At 40.0% G+C, this 13,976-nt stretch overlaps 1 protein-coding gene across 2 annotated transcripts in view; it reads right to left on the bottom strand.

Moving 5' to 3' along the window:
- The window catches only part of unc5ca (unc-5 netrin receptor Ca), a 193,514-nt gene that overhangs the window by 60,529 nt on the left and 119,009 nt on the right, over positions 1-13,976 (bottom strand). For both annotated transcript variants that reach the window (XM_023280866.3, XM_023280867.3), the window contains exon 4: positions 9,381-9,484. In XM_023280866.3, coding sequence (XP_023136634.1) covers positions 9,381-9,484 — 104 coding nt within the window. The remainder of the gene's footprint in view (positions 1-9,380; positions 9,485-13,976) is intronic.

The following is a 13,976-nucleotide window of genomic DNA, read 5'->3' as shown; positions in this document are numbered from 1 at the left end:
TTACTGGGTATGTACCATAACTGCAGTAAACAATTTTAATTTCTAGGGATTATGCAAATACTAAATGATCTTTAAAGCAATTATATAAATTCAGTCAGAACTGAAAGCGAGGGTTTTCTAACAATGAGTGTCTGTTTTTGGGTTTTTTTTTTTAACTCAGGCAAATTCATACTCCAGGTTCCTGTTTTCATGTCTTTTATACACTCAATCAGGAATGACGTACCATACCACTGTCTACCTCAATGTCTCAGCCTTAAGGTTATTTTAGTGTTGTAATGTAAAAATAATGTATGCTCAAGGTAGAATTGGGGGATGGAAATACACACTCACATTATTCTTTTCTCTTCAAGTGTATTATTATTAGTAAATACATTTAAACTTGTTTGTTGCTGTTATATGTTTTTTGTATTTGTAGAGAATGTAAATCCATTCAATGAAACAAGAAAGCAGTTTTCTGTGCATATAGAAATAAAGAAAATGCATGTGGATATGAGTAGGAAACTTACCCTACAGTACCTTTATAAGTTTATTTCATAATGCTGTGTTTGTGCGTTCATGTGTGTGCACGTGCGTGCGTGTGTGTGTGCATGTGTGTGTTCGTGTGCATGTCAAAGCTGTTTCACTGTACAGAGTAGGAGTGCTGATGACACTCCATAATCATTAAAGCATGAAGAGGCTCTGAGCTGATTGGGGGCATGCTAATCCTTTTTAATTGACTCTCCAGCTCTCCAGTGTTATTAAAACCACCCAATAACAAAATCAGCTTTGCTTTATTAGCCTGGTCAACTGAACTATTAGAGACCTCCTCGCTTGTTTGTGTTGCATTTTGTTGATGGATGTAAACTATGAGCACATTAAACAAACACCAAATGGGGGCATTTGCCGCTGCTGGAAAATATTGTGTCATGAATACAGCTGCCCCTTCAATTACATTCAAAGTGGGAAAAGTTTGTAGTACAGTTTAACAGAGGTGATGAAAAGGTGTGAAACACTTTTCAAAGATCAGAGATCATTCTTCTTCTATTTCTCAACAATTAATGTTGGCTTTATGAAACATTTGAAGTCCCTCTCTGGTAACTGATTACACCCATAAAACTCATCTTTGTGAATCAAGGCTTCATTTGTAGAAGGTTTTTACATGAAAAGAATCCCTTCTTGCCTTAAAATGGCTTGGATATAACACATTCTCTACAATATGCATCTCTGTAAAGTCCCCGCCTCTCTCTCCACACTCACTGGCTACTTGCTGCAGCTCAGACACACCAGCTCACCTACAGAACTGCTCAAACACTGTAAAACTACTCTATGCTATACAAGGGCAAGTTGTAATATTACGGTAATTAAGACTCGTGTTCAAGCTGGAACTACTTCTGAAGGTGAACAATAGCATGGAAAGCCATTAACAAATGCAGATAACATTTTTATTCTAAGAAAATGAACGTATTGAGCCGCTGAAAAAAACTCTTTTCAGCAGAACAATTAAGCTGCATTTGTCAATACCACATCTTTGAATATAACGTTTGCAAAGCTGTGCATCAAACCACAGCGGATGCCATTATGAGCAGCATTTTCTCTCTTTATGGTTTCCAAAAGAAGCATAGGAGCATGTTTTCTCTAAGTGCTGTACTTCGGTCTCTGCCAGGTCACACTTAAGTAGCCTATAGCTATAGCTACCTTTGAAAGAATTATACTTCTCAAACCAGCAAAGCATCAACTGCGCCAACAGCTTCTTGGCAGAGCGTTTGATAAGCTAATGTTTCAATACAGTTCTGGGGTGTAAGCAGTATCATGGTTAATACAGTTCAGCAAAAATGTAGTTCACGTTTGATTTCACACCACCAAGCACATGTTAAATAGCATTAAAGGAGGAGTGCATTCACAGCGATGGGTTTAATAATCTGACAGCAGACGATCACGTATCATTACAAACATATGCGCCACACCACAAAGATTACATGGTCATTATCTGATAATGTTCTGTTATCAGCAGTCAAAGTTATTAAAAAACATATTAATTAATTAATTAATTGTACTGACAATGACCTCCTTTTGTAACTCACCGAAGACTACTTCACTGAATAGTGATATAAGTGAAACGCAATTAATTGGTAGCAATTATTCAAAGCCCTGGCTTATTAAACTTTTTCAGCGTTGGTCCCAAATGAGGAATTTACTGTCCCAATTGCTCCAGTACTTAAGTATATAAAATTATCTCTTAACTCTTGCCAGTAGTCAGACTGAAAACTATTTTAGCTGCTAAACTGTTTCATGAATTATTGTTTCATGTGCATTGGATTTATGCAATACAAGTATAAAAATAAACAGAAATCTTTTAAAGCACCACAGATACATGTGCGCAACTTTACACTTTTTAAAAGTTAGTCTCTGGTCCTAAAAGACTTACAAGATCTAACAACTTATAAAACTTGACAGAACAGAGCATAGTTTTGTTATTTGACACTGTTGTACCCTGTGTCAAAACAGTGGGCTCATTCATCCATGACAACACTGTCAGGATTGCCGAGGGCAGCACGGGTAGCTGTCTGACAATGCAGTACGCTCTACACTGGCATGTCACCATCAATCCATAGCTTTGTCTCGAACTATGTCAGGAAAGACAGGGGGCATGAGGAAGACTGAGAGACTGTGTAGTGATGGCGACTAAGTGAAAAAAGACCACGAGAAAGAGACGAAAGTCAAGGAAAAAACTGCGAGAAACTGAGACAGAATACCAAAAGGGGCAGACAGAAACAGAAAATAACTGAGATGGGGCAATGTGATATGGACGGTTTACTACATGTGTGCAAATATCTGCAGGCAGTGAGTCTCCGGTTCAATTCCCAGCCAGCCAGACCTACACTGTGTGTCATTTCCATGCTCTCTTTCCTCACATTTCACAACTGTCTCTACTGCCCTTTCATGTACCATCAACATGCCCAAAAAAATCGAGAAACTATAAAAATAATAGCTGAGATATGAAACTGTTGCAAGGTTTCATTAAAAACAGAAAGAATCATGTGAAAACAATAAACAAACCAACAAAAAAACAATAATTAAGAAAAACACAAGAGTCAGCATTCCAACACCAAAGTATTTAACAATGTTTTTCCCACGTCACTGCCAGAAAGACATTAAAAGAAGTTAATTGCAAAGGCGGACAATCCTATAAGTCTTTGCCAAAGCTTTTGAACAGGTAATGAAAGGGGAGAGTGAAGGTTCTCTTAATTTCGGGTGTGTGTGTGTGTGTGTGTGTGTGTGTGTGTGTGTGTGGGTGGGGGGGGGGTGGGGGGGGTGGGGGATCCACACAAACGCCCTCATTATGTCCTACCCTCATACCTCTGAGTCAAGCACCCACTTAGCCTTCTACATACCGTCCACACAAAAGAACAAAGTCCTAGTTTCAAAAAGACTCAAACCTCAGACCACAGAGAACTAAAACTACATGCTGTATGATCACTGGCCTCCATACTTCCTGTCCTGTGTAAGGAGGGAGGAACATAATGCAGGCTGAGCTGTCAGTTAAGAAACAAAATACAGAGTGACTGTAGGTAATGAGAAGCTTCCCTCTTTGAATTTTGATTGATGGTTTCCCTAAATGGCTGAGACGATAGGCGGATATACTGTAAGTGCTCGTAGTTACAGTCACTGTGAGAGCTGAAATAGCAAAACTCTTTCCCTTTTGTGAGAAAGCCAAGATAAACATCTTGGTTTAGCGATTTCATAAAAAAGTTCCAGTTATCATTTGCAAACAGTGCATGTACTCTGAAATCAGCATCCCACTGGAAGAGGAAGAAAGGCAGCAAGAAAGTTAAGGGAAAAAACTGGTTTTGTTCAGCAAACTAAATATATTTGAGTGTCCCAGTCTAGAGAGGACCAGTGATTGGAACTAAACAAAATGGAACTGCAAAACAAGCCACAGGTACACAGGTCTTATGACTGTATAAAGACATAGAGAAAGCAGTCAACAGAATAAAATAGTGAGGAAGCCCAGTAGCTGATGCTGAGGTTTTGCAATGGAAAAGTCACATTACGGATGCAGTTCTGCACAGTCTGCTGGCTTTGGAGTGGGATCTGACTAATGCCTGAATTTACTGACATGGCTTATCACTGGATGAGCAGCCTCCCAAGGCTACTAAAATCACAGCTTACACTGGATGTATATATTTTCTCTTCTTTTCTCCCTTTCTGTGTGTGCAGCTGTGACAATATCTGTTTGAAAATAAAAAGTGGTCGTAAAGGACTTGCACTGGCATACAGAGTGAAGAAATCCGACAGATGAAGCATATGATACTGTGCTTGCATGCGTCTGTGTGCGTCGATTCATGTGTCAGCATAAACACATCATTAGATCTTAATCGCTGTCAATGTCACCAACATCCCGTCACAATATTTTTACCACCAAACTAGACGAAAGCTGCCCTTCCTCATCTGTGCCATTTGTAAATTACTCTGCAATGATAGACCATCACAACAGCATTCTAATAATCTTAACACCATTTCAATAATTCACCTGGGTTGTTGGAATAAAAAAAAAAAAAGAGATTGCTGACTAATCTGTGGATTACGGTGATGATTTCTGACAGAGGTTGAGGATCAAGGTAAAATGTGATGGGAGATGAGCCGTGGGGCTTACTATGCTAGCTCAAAGAGGATTAAGGTAAGGATCTATTGAAGAAGCAGCATTACATAAATTGTTTTTGTGCACAAACAAACACACACACACACACACGCATGCACGCAACACACAAAATGTACTCACGCAGGTACACACACTCATCCACACATGCGATTCACCAGAGAATGTTCAAAATGAAAATAACTTTAATTCATCTCATGCTGTGGTCACAACATATTGAAAAGCTAAGGAAATATCTAAGGCTTTATTTGATATTACAAGCTCTTTCTATACACCTTTCCTGCCACTTTGGGTACATTCAGTTCTCTTCATTCACTAATACAAATATTTAAAAAAATGGCAGTCATCACGTCTAAGTCTGTAGTTATTTATTTCACTGGATAAAAGATGTTTCATCTTTAAATCCTTTGACAGAGATTTTGATGCAAGAATTGGTAGAATGTACTGGCCAAATACACCGTTTGGATGTATTCAAAACTTGCAAACAGTTTATCTAGCAGCATTTATTAAATATATTCTGAAGAATATATTCTGAAGCACAGAAGGATATTGAACTCTGGTGAAATTTGAAAGAGGTGTAAAGCTAAAGGGATTCAATACATCTGTCTCCATCTCTAGACTCAGGAAGAGAGTTTGTCTTATTTGTTAGACAGTTTAATTCACACTGTCACCTTCACTGTCCAGTTAAAGCACTGTAGTGGTACCGCAGTTATGACCTCAAGATAGGTTCTGCTTGTAAACGTCATCACGTGACACAAGAGTGATTGCGAGAACTGAAATAGACTGTGTATGTGTGTGTCTATGTACAGTGTTCTGGATGACTGTGAGGATGAGGTAGCCGTTAGCATTTTGGTCACACCAACCCACTGATGCCTTCTGACACAAAAGTCTGCTATGATTTGCATCACAAAGTTATACCAATACATACACAGACACATTCGGGTAATTACACAAAGCCACATGTCTAGATCCATTCCCCATATGTCAACATGGAAAGTCATTCACAAAAAATGACATCAATGGTCACAGCGAGGGAGGGTTGGAGTTAAAAGCGTGTGTGTGGGGTGTGGGTCTGCCTCCTGGGTTCACACAATTACATATGAATACCACGAATGTCCACGTTATTCCCTGGGAAGGGGTGTGTCTTATGTTTGAGGGTAATTTTTTTTCTTTTCAATTGCTTTCAGATCTAGGAAAGCAACCCTGGAGATGCTAGCTGGATCTGGAGCTTGATCAAGGACATTAAAGTTGGGAAAATTGTAGCTTTGAGTGGAGCTTGAATCCATGTTTCAAGTTTCAGTGACAATCCTCCTATGGCACCATGACGCCCACAACAGTGAAATAAATGAAATGCAATGAAACATATTGCCATGTGAAAATAATAAAATATATAAAACCTCTCAATGAAAATCGCAGGTCTGTAGGTTTGCTTATAATTTATTTTCTGAAGTAAAAAGTCGCACGCAGAAAGTTAACATTGAGGTCGATCGTTAGCCGTTATCCATGTGAATAACTTCCATTAATTTAGGGTGAGGATTGAGCGGTCAAGAATGTGACAGGATCTTGACCCGGCTCCAGAAGCATATCCAGTTACTGTCTGACTTTGTGTGTGTGTGTGTGTGTGTTTGTTAGGAACAGACACACGGAGGGCCTGTCACCACACACTGATGTGTTTATTTCACTGCAGCTGGGGTAATCACTCACACCGAGAGACAGACGCAGACAGGCTCACACACAAGTATTCACAGACAACCACAGTCACACACACACAAATCTATAACTCCACCTGCTATGTGCAGTTCACTGACTTTGCCTGGCCTTTGGGGTGACTCCTGGTCTTTTAAGTTTTAAGATAAATGTATTCTTGCTGTCATTCCGCTGCCTCCGTGTCCTAATGACCCTCATAACATTTGTAAGGAAAATATACGGCGAGGCTGACTGTGGTTCGGACCTCGATTCCACATAGTTGCATACTTCCAGCGGAGTTTCTCAAAAGAACTTTGATCAAGATTCCATTTTCTATAATGATTTGGATGTTGCTCTAAAAAAATTAAACCAAGCTGGGAAAAGTTTTGATTGAACATTGTGATGCACCTGTTGCAAGTTCTCTGATTTTACCGTCCATGTCCATAAAGCCTCTCCTGCTGAACTGCTGAACCTTCCCTGCTGAATCCAATAGCTTTCCATCAGCTTTTAAAGGCTTTCTATCACAGTCTAAAGAGATTTAGATGTGTCTCAGAGATTTCACAATGTCTCAAATTGTGTGTCTCTCAGGAGCTTCAGACTGAAAGAGAAAAAAAACACGTAGAGGAGATGGAATGTTGACAAGAACTGTACTGTCAGAGGAAAGTGACAAGGAAGTAATGGTGCATCAGTGTGTAGATGTTTTCTTGTCAATCCCGGATTAATTTGACCCTGACCTCTCAAGGCTAGCACCCGATACAATGATCTGCGGCTAAACTGTTCTTCAGCATACATCTTGTTATGCTTTAAGCGTGTGCATTTATTTAAGGCTGAATCTGCACATGTATTCGTGAAAATGTATGGACAAACATCAGCATGTGAATTAAAGCTGTAGGTACATGAATGTAAATTGTGTGTGCGTTTGTTTAGGGAGGCGAGGCTTCGGTGCAGCATGTTGACAGGCATGTGATGCCAGCTGGGCATTAAGAGGTAGGTATCACATATCAGGGCAACAACCCCATCACACTGACAACTTTACAGCGGTCGTCAACTGGTCGACTCGGCAACCGCAACCACTAATATTAGAACGTTTTTAAAGAGGTCACGGGACGCCAACAGTGAGAGCTGTCAGTCAGAAAAGAAAAAGAAAAAAAGATGGTTGTATGTGTAAGAATGGGCGAGTGGAAGGGGAAATAGAGAATGTGAATGGCAAAGAGAATGGACACGATAAGAACAAAGAGAAATAGAAAATCAGAAGAGATAAAAAAAGAAAGGCCGGGCTACAACCTGAGGTCATCAGCAGGTTTTAAACCTAAATCCCTCTAATCAGCTTCACCAGACAGGGGAGACAGACCAATCCATTTGCCCCAAGATCCCATTATGACAGCAGAAAAGGGAATGAAAGAGGTAGCAAATTGAACACATTGGAAAAATAGCTTTGAGTGTCCATGTGTGCTTGTGTGTGTGTGCCCAGGAGATTTGTGAGTATGCCTTTGTGTGCCAATGTGTTTTGTTCAAACAGGTGTCAAAAATAAAATGCACTGAGAGATGCAGATAAGGCAGGAATAGTAATGAGTCATTAGAGATGTGTCTTAAAGATGAAGGAGCTCCAGTGTGAAAGTGGGTGTATGGAAGAAAAAAGAGAGACCACTTAGCAAAACACAGCCTCTACGTTCATGTGTGAATGTCTATGGGGCTACTACTGTTGTAACTTAAGCCAAAATCCAACTAATTTGTTTACCTCGCAAAAGAAGAACTTGGGATTTCTAAGGCAAAGAATATGATCATTCTGTTATTTCCTACCACTCATCTTTCTGTGTCATTCTTTTCTCTTTTTCTGCCCCACCATCATCACTTCCTTTCTCACACACTCTCCGTCACTTTGTATGCTGCTCTGTCTGAGTGCCTCCCTCGCCCTCTCTCCTTCAGTTTCTCTCTCCTCCTCACTCTCAGGGGAGCTGTGTACTTAGGTGCAATTGAAAATGACTATCAAACCCTGAGGAGTGAAACCTGATTCAGAGACTCCTTATCTGGTAGCACAGCCTTCTCCGAATGCTGTGCTGCACTTCCCCAGTGACCACCTAAATGAAATTATGTATTTTTATCCATTCAGGTGGGAACGCAGCCAGATGAAACTAGGAAAGTAAAGAACAATCTGAATTGTAAATGGCATTCTTCACTGTAGTTACGGCCCTCAGGGAGTGGAAATGACGTGTGTGGCTCTTCCGTAGTGCTTGTTTACTGTGTGACACATTTGATGAGTGTATAAAATGTCAATGTGCTGACAATGTACTTGAGGGGTACAATATTATCTTACACAGAGGAGGTTATGAGAGTACATGTACCACACTTGTATTTATGTGCATACTTGAAATCCACACCTGCAGATGGCATAGGTGGTAATCTCCGCCTCACATTGTCCTTGAACAAGGCAATAAAGTCACACGCTTAACTGCTTAAGTGGTCAAAAGACTGATGTGCTCATTATAATAGGTTATGGGAGCAAATACAAGTTACTTTTTGCTTTCCTAAACTATCACTTCAGTTTAGTTTCTAAGTAATATATCTATTACATATGTGCTAATAAAAAGGAACAGGGCATTTTTTCAGTCCTTCTGGAGTCCTGGAGCTCAAGAACAACAAGACAGTGAGCACTGAAGATGTAAAATAACCTCTGCACTGGGATTTCTCCATGCAACTTGTGTTCAAATTGGCTCTCTTGGGATGTTTAAGCCTGAAATGTAAGCCTAAATTTAAACTTTGGATCTTAGAATCAATGCTACCTCAGTGTAGCAGCACATTTGAGCACATGTCGATTAAAATGAGACTCAGGTTGCTCCCCTGTGACAATTCAAGACATGATGTTGCATAAAGTGAAACTTCAAGTTATTTCCACTTGATGATTTCTATTTTTATATCTTTTTACATCCTCTGTTGTCTTCATTCTGACATCCCCTCTATTCAATCACTGCCTTGTTCTGCTCCAGCAGTCCTCTTTCTTAATCTCACATCTTACTTTGTGTTCACCTCAGGTGGAGGTTAACGATAATGCTGCACATACCTCAGCAGCCGGTATGCCCTCCGGAGGGCGACACTGTAACAGCACTTCTTGCTCCAGGGATACTTCCTTTCCCAGGGGTTCCTGTTCAAACGCCTTCTTCAGGTCTGAGGAGAGAAACAAGAAACTTATTGACTAAAGACAAGTAAACCACAGAAGTATATTGTATGGAGATTTCATAAGCAATGGGGTTACGATGGAGCAGCTCAGTTAGCAGTGGTAACCTTCCAGCTATGTTGCACATTGTGGCGACTGTGGTGGTCAACTGAGACTGAAGCATTGCATTTAAATGGGTTGACTGGATACACTTCAGGTATTCATACGCTTCTGAGTCATTTAATATACAAACCCTGGAAACATGGCACACATGTTATCAAAAGAGAAAAAAATCTCAGTGGCAAGTGAAGTTGTGTGGGAGGCCATTTGTCAAAAAAACATCCTGTGACTCAGCAGCTACAGGGACCATTTTGGAGTTGATGTTATACCAGTGTAAACCAGGATCATTACCTCATTTCTGAGCCAACAATGACACAGTAATTATGGAGTTAGTGATGTTTTAAGTCATCCATGCATACACTGACTTCTCACACTCTCCAGTTCACAACAAGGAAAAACACTTAGTTACAGTATACATCTGAATGTCAACTGATTCTTATGCAGGGGTGCACATACCTGCACAGAGACACATATCGATTGCAGCAGTTCTACACGCACACACTGCTGAACATACTTTTAAGTGCTTTACTGTACACACTAAACACAGGCTGCTTTGCTGCATGCCTGCCTCTCCATCACTACGCACAATATTTAACCTTGCTCTCATTCCATATAGATCTGCCAGGGTTCAGGGAGCTCAAGCAGGCCAAAGACAATAAATGATTCACACTAATGGCTCACATGCTGTGATAAATGACAGCATTACAAAGCAGCCTGGAATGTTCTACCATTTCTTTCACTGAAGTTTCAGAAAGAACTCCTCGGTTTCCATTTTGAGGGGAAAAAATGTTCGCAGTAGCCGATTATGGACACACTAGCTAGACATTTGAATAAGACCAATAGAAGACAGAAAAATTAAGAAAAAGGGATGGAAAGAATGCTTTTTTTGGTCATATCATGCCAGAAACACACTATTTTTTAAACTTTCTGTTGCTCTGCCTCTTTTTAGGTCCACTTTTAACACCATAGATTTCTATATCATTCTGTCCTTTTTGCTTAACCTTGTCCTCCTTGACTCTGATTGCTTTCAAGTAGTGGACAGAGTTAAAAGCATAATTTGCCACTTTTCTGCTCACCTCTCTGGTTCTTTGCTGCACTCTGACACACTGTAATCATGTATCTTTATACTTGAGGCTGAACCTAACATGTGTAATAATAATTAGCCTGCCACAGAAAAAACAGCTCATAAAGAAAAGTGTAATCTGAGCTAGGAGGTGGTGTTGCAGGACTTAGCAGGTGACTTTATTTATGGTGCTGATCAGATGTTGTGATGCATTCCTAAATAGGAACATATGGAGAGAGTGGAGGTGAGAAGAAAAAGATCAGCATAGATTTTTTTTCTCATTTTGTCTTCTGATTTGAAAGGAAAAATAGACTCGCTATGGTTTAGACAAAGAAGTATCCGTAAGATTAAATTAAGAATGGGCAAAAAATGAAATCTAATGTGCATACTGTTGCAAGTGTGTAAATTACTAAAAGTATCTGTTAATGTACATTGTACATTGATATGTTTGCACTTGTAGGTGGAAGCAGGATTCATAACTAGATGACTGAAGTAGCACATACCAGTATTTTACCTAATGTGATCAATATAATGTAATGAAAGATACCCTGGAGTTGGAATGATAAGTGTTCATGAGCTCTCTAAAAGATATTTAGAAATCTGTTTATGTGGCTGCATTAAAAGCAGCAACCAACTGATAACATTTTTGTAATATAACCTTTTTCACTTTGAGGAGTTTGAGAGTCACTTTGTGGCTTTGAAAGGATGACTTGCAGCCATGGAAGACAAATTTTCTACCCTGTGTCCTTTTAGAACCATGCAGAAAACTTTCACAGGAGGACACAGTGTGTGTGTGTCCATGTAGCATGCATGTGTGTGTTAACCTTGTGTCCTTTCACTCCTCCGGTTCCCAGGTGTACTCTTAATCACCTTATCTGTCAGCTGTGGTACACCATTTGTGGACACACACACAAGATAGAACATTTTTAACGCTGAACCGAACAACTCTGAGCCACTCTGAGTATTTCATCAGGACAGCCACCTTACACGGCTAAAAGACATAGAAAGTTGGCACAGTGAAAGAGAAGTAGAGGTAAAATGGGAGGGGGGGAGGGAAGGTTGAGGTTGGGATGGATGGAAGGTGGGGAGAAAAGCAGAAACGGGGAAGTTGGCAGAACACAGAAAGACTACCTCTTTTAAAAAACCGAAACAGTCTGCTTGATCATTACCAATTAAATCTTTTTTTTTTCTGTCAGCCACTTTATCTATATCAAACCATCCAATAGAATTTTGTGTCAGTCATGTCCGCCTTGTATCATCTCCAATTGATCTGCATCATTTCTTTCAAAACCAGCCATCCATCAAACCTCCAAACCATCAATCTAACTTTGATTACATCTCCTTTATCAAGACTCTAATGTGATTCTAAAAGACACTGAAAAAATTACGCATATACTCCTAGTTTACAAAAGTACTAGTTTGAATCCAGCTCACAAAAAATACATGTATGCTAACTTCATCTTTCTGAATCACTCTACACACTAGTTCTGAAGAACAAAAACAGAATTTGTGAAACCCAAGAATGAGGCTTTCTATTTAATCACCAGTCACTTTGCAACTCAAATCACTTTGTTCAGATCAGTTTAAAGACACGGCAACCAACTATGCAGTTCAGTCCTTTTTTCCCTAAACTAAAGCAGCTGCTTCATCTTTGTAATGCACCTCAGTACATCCAACAATAGGTGCATAGATCACCACTGAAAGGCACGTCAGTACGTGCATTAGCAATGGTCTGGTGTTCAGTATTTATTCTGGGTATCCTCACCTCAGTCATAGAGGCATGTAGCACAAAAAAAAAGCTGTCAAATTGTGAGAACAAGTGTCTTGCATTTCATCAATCCATTCCAGCAAGGCGTTCTACTTCTTAACTCTGACAATGTCCATATATACAAAATGTGCTAATGTGAAATTGTAGCAGCTTGTTTTCTACCATCCAATATAAATGCACCCTCAACTGTTTTGTAAAGAGAATAATCCTCTGCTTATCGGCACACATAATAGTGGCTGAAAGAGTCAACTGTCAAGCAAATGTGAATGATGAGTGTCAAAAAGCTTCCACTATATGTAAATATCCTCAGACAGGTGCAACTGACAGCTAAAGGCTGTGTGAGCCCTGCTAGGACTGAACTGAGGACGGATTTAAAACACAGTGTCAGTCATTGTTGCCAGCTCAGGTGCCAGTGTTGCGTTATTAAGTTTCTATAATTTGTTATTTTTTGCTTACATCTTCTTGCTAAGAGCTATTCTGTGTGCAATTTGTAAAATATGTCAGCAGTTACATTTAACAGATGACCTACAGAGTCATGACTGTTGAGAGAGAACTTGTCACGTTGACTCTGTATGTGTGAACAAGGCCTCACAGGTGATCACACAGTCTTCACCACTGAGAAAGCATTTCAGACTTACACAACTCTCCAAGATTACATCCAAACCACTATATGCTGTGAGCTTTAATTTCATGCAATATAAATCTACTCATTATTAGATGCTGTGTGTGGAGCTATATTGCTTAAGAGAGTTATGTGAGGACACAGAGTATTGCTGAGGCTGAATGATAACTTCATAATACAGCCAATCCCTGTGGGGGATGACAGCCTGAACAGAGCATGATGGTTCATTATGGGAGTAATCACCCAAAGCTTTAGCCCTAAATCCACCACATGGCTACCCACACAACACAGAGACACACGTACATGGACAGATACCGAAAGACAAAGACAGAACGATAGAGATGGAGAGATACTGTCTCGCTGAGGAAAACGCACACCGGTGATGGAGACAAATAAGGTGGCACATCTCACACACACACACACACACACACACACACACACACACACACACACACACACACACACACACACACAGAACAGTAGCACAAAAGTGGTAAGATACTCACAGCGGGACGGTGAAATAGACCTTTACACATAACCACGAATGTGCAAAAAAAAATCCACACACACAACTGTAGACACGAGGAGTAAATGAGGAAGTGATTGAGGGATGAGACACACTTCTCTCAAGCCATGCAATTCCAGGAACAGCTTCCTGCTCTTAATTAGTAAGGGAGATGGTGAAATGAGGAGTTGGCTGTGAGTTGATTTCCATAAAGATTGAGAATGAAATTAAAGGAGATTAAAGCAAACTGCTTGGGGGATGAACAAACACACACACACATACATATTCACACATAGTGCTAAGCTAGGGGCCTATGGCGGACAAAATTTTGCCAGTTTGTTAGCAGGAACACGTTTTTTTTTTTCCCACGAGTGAGTTTTGAAGAAAAAAAGAGTGAAAGTGACATTGTGCTCATGACACCAGGG

Source organism: Amphiprion ocellaris, chromosome 6 (assembly GCF_022539595.1).
Source record: "Amphiprion ocellaris isolate individual 3 ecotype Okinawa chromosome 6, ASM2253959v1, whole genome shotgun sequence".
In the NCBI taxonomy this organism is placed as follows: Eukaryota; Metazoa; Chordata; class Actinopteri; family Pomacentridae; genus Amphiprion; species Amphiprion ocellaris.
The sequence above is the reverse complement of the archived record's forward strand: the minus strand, read 5'-3'. Positions and strand labels throughout refer to the sequence as shown.